General features: G+C 30.6%; 1 protein-coding gene across 1 annotated transcript; it reads right to left on the bottom strand.

Moving 5' to 3' along the window:
- Positions 1–2,540: 2,540 nt before the first annotated feature.
- Positions 2,541–5,062, bottom strand: LOC114195985 (gibberellin 20 oxidase 2-like). The gene is made up of 3 exons (XM_028086450.1): positions 4,499–5,062; positions 4,092–4,413; positions 2,541–3,082 (listed from the first exon to the last, which is right to left on the bottom strand). The coding sequence occupies exons 1-3, from the start codon at positions 4,972–4,974 to the stop codon at positions 2,813–2,815; spliced, it is 1,068 nt and encodes a 355-aa protein (XP_027942251.1). The 5' UTR covers positions 4,975–5,062; the 3' UTR covers positions 2,541–2,812.
- Positions 5,063–6,767: the final 1,705 nt, after the last annotated feature.

Consider the following 6,767-nt stretch of genomic DNA (forward strand, 5'->3'; position numbering starts at 1 on the left):
TATATCAAGTATGAGGAATAATTTAAACACTTAAATTTATATTTAAAAAAGGGTTATATAAAAGTAAACAATTTCATTTTTCTTCATGAGACAAGTGGTATGCTTAATTAGGAAATAAAAGGAAAACACCATTAATTAATTGTGTGTTCTTTTCCATGAATTCACTATTCAAAAAGAATAGCAAGCATTGATTTGCAAGATTTTTTGTGTTTCTTTATAGTGATTATGAAGCGATGGAAAGAGAAGAATCGCGGGATTGAGATTATTTTTGAATCTCGCTTGAATGAGTAGATTTGAAAGTGATTATAGTAATTTTACTCAAATAACCTCGCTTCACGGAATGCGATGATGCAAGTCACCACCATGCACATGGTCTGGAAAATAGATTCGTGCTTCAATGAGGAAATGGAATCAGTTATGGGTTTCTTGGATCCAATTTCAAAAGGACAAGCTTTGTGTGTGGAACTGGTTCTATTTTGCTTGGAACCTATTCTATTATAATGGTCTTGAATTATGAAAGCAATGTTTTTGTGTTGCAGCAAGTGGTGAACTAGTTGAATAACGTAGCTAGTGCTTAAAATCTTTAATTTTTTCAAGTTTTAATATTAAAATTCAAAATATTTAATTTTTTATATAAAATATATTATATTTTTTATTTATTTCAATTAATAATTTTTTATAAAAAATTATTCATCATAAAAAAAATTAAAATAATTTCAACTGATCTAAATATTATATGTTGTCATGTGTGTATTTTTTAGATATTATGTCATGTTTGGAGTTTACTTTTTTTATTAATGGGGTGGTTGGAAGTTGGAAATGTTTATTTTTTTTAAATTAAAATATTAAATTTTCTAAATCAAATATATTTTTATATTTTTTTTTAATTAATAAATATTTATAATATTTTTATTTATGATAATAATATATGAAAAATTAATTACATTTTATCTAAATATCATTTTATTATACTTTTTTAACACCAAGGACAATTAAGTTATTATATTAAATTTAATTTTTTTAATCACATCACTCAAATTTTTCACAAACTCTCACAAATTCACTCTACTATCACCTCCAAATCCATAAAAAAGAACAACATAAATATCACCTTCTAATCAACCTAAATCAATCATCTCCCTCTCCCTCAAATCATCACTTATATAAGAACACACCCTAAACGTGACCATGTAAAATGAGAGAGCTAAAAGGAAAGAAATCAAAAGATGTTGGAAAAAAAATGTGGAGTAGAGTAGAGTAGAGTAAGAAGTTCGTTCTTTAGAAGAATGTGTGATGTGTGTACGTAATCCATGGATGTTTCAATCAATCAGTATTGCGCCTACCCCCGTCCCGTTATTCTTTGAGTTCATAAATAAAAAAGGTAAAAAGTACGGAAAAAGGTTTGAGATTGGCAGCACAAAGTGTCTGCTTGCAGTTTGTGTTTTCAGATTGATGACAAACTCTTTTGGCGTATAATGGAATACTGTTCTCACGCCAAAATAGGCTAGAAATCATTTCTAACAAAATTATACGTACACTGTGATGTCTGATATCATATCTGCTTCAGGGTAATTTTTTTATCTCCACTTTAAACTCTTACTGCTTCTTACCCACTGGATTTGGAACTGCTTCACGGTGTTTCTTATCAAGTTTCCTTTCAAACCATTCAAAAGACATCATGGGCCAAACATTTATCACAGGGCATCCATTCAATTAAACAAATTTGTAGAAGATGACAATCAACACGCCTGTCGTGTAGAGTATTCAAAATGGACTATTTCCACTTGCTTTTCTGCTCTGCCTCATGTTTTTGGCCGAGAGTATCTTATGCACTATATATAATATCTCATGTTCATGGCCGACACCATTCCTTATATGCTACATTAATCATACCTTTTTCTTAGAACTTCCTTCCACCTCAAAGAATCATATCAATCTTTATACCATGATACCAAGTCTTTTTTAATTGTTCATATCAAATTTTACGATCGACATTTTTTATATATGAAATTAGTGTAAAAATTCGACACATAATTAATATCAAACATACAACCTATTATAATAATAGTAATTATTATTATTTTATGAAGTTACTTTAATTGTTATTTATATCACTATTTTTTTAGTATTAATATTATTAATTTATTGTTATACAATTAATATATATAATGTTGTAACAGTTATTATATATTATAATATGTATACTGTTATACATAATTGATTGTGTTATATATAATCGATTTATGTTAGTTTATATATAAAGATTGAAATGAGGATTATATTGTAATTTGATTTGTTTATGTAGTTTTGCATAGTTTTTATCTCATTTCTTTATTTATTTTTTTTCCTTTTTGTAAGATGGGTTGAAAAAGATTCTTTTCAAACAACTTTTCTTTTCTTTACAAATAATCATGGGATAAAAGTAGAGAAAATATTCGCTTTTCTTTCCACGAGAAAATTACTCTTTCAGAAGCAAACAAAGCCTAACAATGAAAATAGGAGTATATGAAAACCAAATATATATATCAGGGTGACGACATTGTTGACTTATAAAATGAAATGACAGAAACCACTAATGGGTTACTCGAAAAACAAAGCTTAAATATAATAATATTAGAAAAATTGAAGAGGATTTTACATAATATGTGAGGTGGAGGAAAAGGTGGTAGACGAAAGATGAAGGGGAGTGAAAAGTTTTGGAGTGTAGGTGGGAAAACTACAGAGAGAATTTAGAAGGGAGATTGTGTTGAAGAGGGTGGTTGAAAAAGTAGAGTAGTAGAACAGAATGGATTTGTAGGTTAGCGAAAAGTAGCTAGTTTGTGGTTTTGGAAGATAGGAACCAGTTGATGAAGTTTGGCAGAGTAGCTTGGTCTGCTCTGTAGTGGTTTTGCGTGAAATGAAGGAAATGTGACCAAGTAAAATCTGGATAGTGTTTCGTCCCATCCATGCTAACAACTTCATCTGGGGCTCTCAACACCTTGTCTTCTTTGGGGCACAGAAAGAACGCCAACGACTTCCTCTCCTTGTACTTGTTCACCACTGCCCTATGCACGCAACTTTTGTATCTCCCATTCGATAATGCCTGCACAACCAACACCTTCATCATTCCTCATCTCTACTTCCATATATACACCTTTTTCCTTTCCTTTCCTACCATGCACCATGCATCATGCATCATGTCTAATGCTCAAGTAATATTCCTGCCCTTATTATATATTAAAAAATCGGACCAATTAAATGTTAACAAGTTTATAAAAATATTCTAAATGATATTCAATTGTTTGGCCTGCACTTTCGTCAAAATCCTTTAATCCAATCTCCTCAAACATGTGTAAATATTTAAATATATTCTTCGCTCGATAAAATATTCATGTTTTATCTTTATTATAAGGGATAAAAATAAACTACTCCAATTATTAAGTGAATATATTTAAATCGAGACTAATATATTTTTATTCTTAAATTAATGTCAACCTTTTGGATGTGGTTAATTAAAGTTCAGTGTACTCTCCTTTCAAAAAGATTAATCATACAGTTTAAATATTTTAACGAATATTTTATGTCATCTCTCATTTTTCTTCCATAAAGCATCGACACCTTACATTATCCTTTTCAAATGCACATATAACCATTTTACTGACCCCATCATATATGATAGACCAAAAGATATTTAGTGTATTACACTCGTTTATTTTAGAAAAAAAAAAAAGGAAATATCTGCAAAAGTACTCCATATGTTGAAGCATAGTTCTCCAAAGTTTTTTTTTTCTTTTAACCTTTTTAATATAATATATACGCATAAGTATAAACATCTTACATAATATTATAAAATTCGATTAAAAAAAATTATATATGATTATGTCCAGCCTATATATATTTCCCTGCAACTTAAATTATTTGGATGCGTACAACCCCAAAAAACTCCAAGTAAATAAGTCGTTGCAGGGTGATGACAGGAAATAGGATTAAAGGAAAAAGGCAAAAGATAAACAGAAATATTATCGAGTTCATGAATGGTGTTAAAAAGAACAACGTGCGTGGAAAATCAGTACTAATATAATGGAATGTGGTAGTGTTTATATAGGGCCTACCATGAAGGTGTCTCCAATGTTGACTACAAGGGCATCAAGACGAGGTGGAACCGTCTTCCACTGGTTGTCTGCAAAAACATCAAGTCCCCCAACAAGATCTTGGTGAAGTATGGTTATGGATGTTGGATCACAATGTGGTCCTGTCCCCAATGTAAGGTTCGGTTGCTGGCAAGATGGGTAGTTGTTGCATCTCATGATGGAGCATCCATCTGAGAACAACTCCCTGAAATGCAACCGATCCGCGCCCAAGCTTATGGCCAATAGCTCCGTCAGCTTCAACCCCAACTGCTTCATACCATCACAGTACTTCTGGAATATCACTCTGGGAACGCGACACCACATTTTATAAAGTCTCGAAACAAAGAGATATAGAAAAGAAGAAATGAAATGTCGTATATATATCTTACCCAGCTTGTTCAAAGTCTTCTCCAATGGTGGACTTGAAGTAGTTGGTTACAACATGTTCGGAGGTGTTGTCATGGTAGGGAAAAGAGAGGGTTTCCTTCCATGGCAATTGGGAGGAGAAGCGATGAGCATGTGCACCGGAGTAGCCCCACATGGAACCTGGTGTCTTGTGAACACTCAACTTCCTGTGAATTGGGAGCTTAAAGAAAGTGTCCATTTGATGATGTGCTTCACGAATGAGGCATGAATCAACCCCATGGTTGATCACTTGGAAGAAGCCATGGTTCGAACACGCTTCCCTTATGAGCTTTGCAGCACATTGTGTGGCCTCTTCGTCCCCTCTCAGAAACCCATCAAGGTCCACCACCGGTGCTTGGAGCTCGCCATTGGCATCCACCAAATACTCCTTTGGCCAAACGAAACTCGTGGGCACGTGGGACACGACACCAACTTCTGGTCGCAACAAACCTGAATCCATCTTTAGCAAAAATATATGATGATGTTCAATCAATTAAGGAAGGATTGAAGGAACTCCAACACAGACAGTGGTGATTATCTAGTTGTGAACTCAGTCTAGGAAAAACAGGGCACGTGTATTGGACAATGCATATGGTGTGTACTTATAGAGCTGAGAGGTGGAATAATCAGGAAGGAACAGGAAAACATTTTGGAATGAATGACACAGAATCTTTGAACAACATATTCCGTAACTGTTGCTGTGAAATTGATTTCACGGTCATGGCGGCTGCATTAACAACTAAGCAATGTCAATCAAAGAGGACAAACACAAGATTAAGGGAATGTTTAGACTGAGCTATCCTACGAAATAGAAGGACACGTTTAGTTGTTTTCAATCACATAAACAAAATTGAAATAAAATAGATTTATAATATTTAAGTAACACGCAATTAACGTTTAAAAATTAAAACCACACACATTAAACTGATATTAAATATAAGTTATATAACAAATTATATTATATATATATATATATAATAATTTTGAGAAAATAATCATTTATTTTACAAGAAATTAATTGATTTAGTTATTAGAGCTAAATTATTTTTTAAAAGTAAGACAGTATTTTTACTGTTTTTTTTTTAATATTTTTAATGGCTTTAAGTCATTTAATTTCTCCCATTATAAATATATTTATTCATTTCATTTTTTATTGATCATAACATTAATAAATATATTCCTAAAATTAGACTCAAGATCAAAGATTTAAATGCATTAAATTTACTATTTACTATTAATTTAATTTAGTGAACCGATTATTGATGGTAAAATTTGTTCTAACTCGTGAAACTTCCCGTGCTGAATCCAGGTTAAGCGTTCAGAATTTAGGACGTCGTGGGGACAAAAAAAGTGAAAGTTATTTTATTTTTAAATTTTTAGGATAAAAGGAAAACATGGTTGCAGGTCGAGTGTTTCATACGTTAGGAAAAACAACATCTCTAAATATTTTTAATATAATATATATTATATGTTCACTAACATAAAAACTATATACAAACAAACATAACTCTAACATATGTATGGGTTTAAAATTAGTTATAATACTAAAATGGGTGTCAACATTAATATACATTACCCAGAAGGTAGTTTGAGTTCAAAATCAAATTATCTAATAAATAATAGAAAATTGACTAGGAACAAAAATAGTGATTAAACTTAAGTGCTGTTCAATGCTCTTTTTTTTTCAAACATTTTGTTTGGTTTAAAATTTAAATTTAAATTTTAAGAATCAAATAAACTGTTTTAGTTGTTATAAGTAAGAGAAGTTGTAGTATTAGTAGGATAAGATATATAGGATGAATATGGTGTTAATTATTAAAAAAAAAGACAATTTTAGTGGTTGTACGTACCAGAATTGGTATAAAATGTAAATAGGTTGTAAATTGGTATAAAAAGTATTAGAAACGAATTTTAATTTAAATTAAATTTTATAAAAGTAATTAAAAAAATACGATTTGTATATATTTATATTTATTTATATATTATAAATTTGTTTCATGTGAGTAATTTAGACACTTATATCTATTAATGTATTTGATGTGTGATTGCCATGTAGACTTGCTGATTAAGTGCATCTTTGGTTCTGATCAAATTGATATAAAATCGATTAGAATTGATTTTTTAATATAGAAATCAGATCTCCAAAATCAATTAAAATATTAAAAATTTATATTGAATGAGAATTACCTAATTTTTACTTCTGCGTAGAAGAATTGAATTGACTAAATTGAATGTGAAGGGATGCAAAAGACA

This window comes from Vigna unguiculata, chromosome 9 (assembly GCF_004118075.2).
Source record: "Vigna unguiculata cultivar IT97K-499-35 chromosome 9, ASM411807v1, whole genome shotgun sequence".
Taxonomy (NCBI): Eukaryota; Viridiplantae; Streptophyta; class Magnoliopsida; order Fabales; family Fabaceae; genus Vigna; species Vigna unguiculata.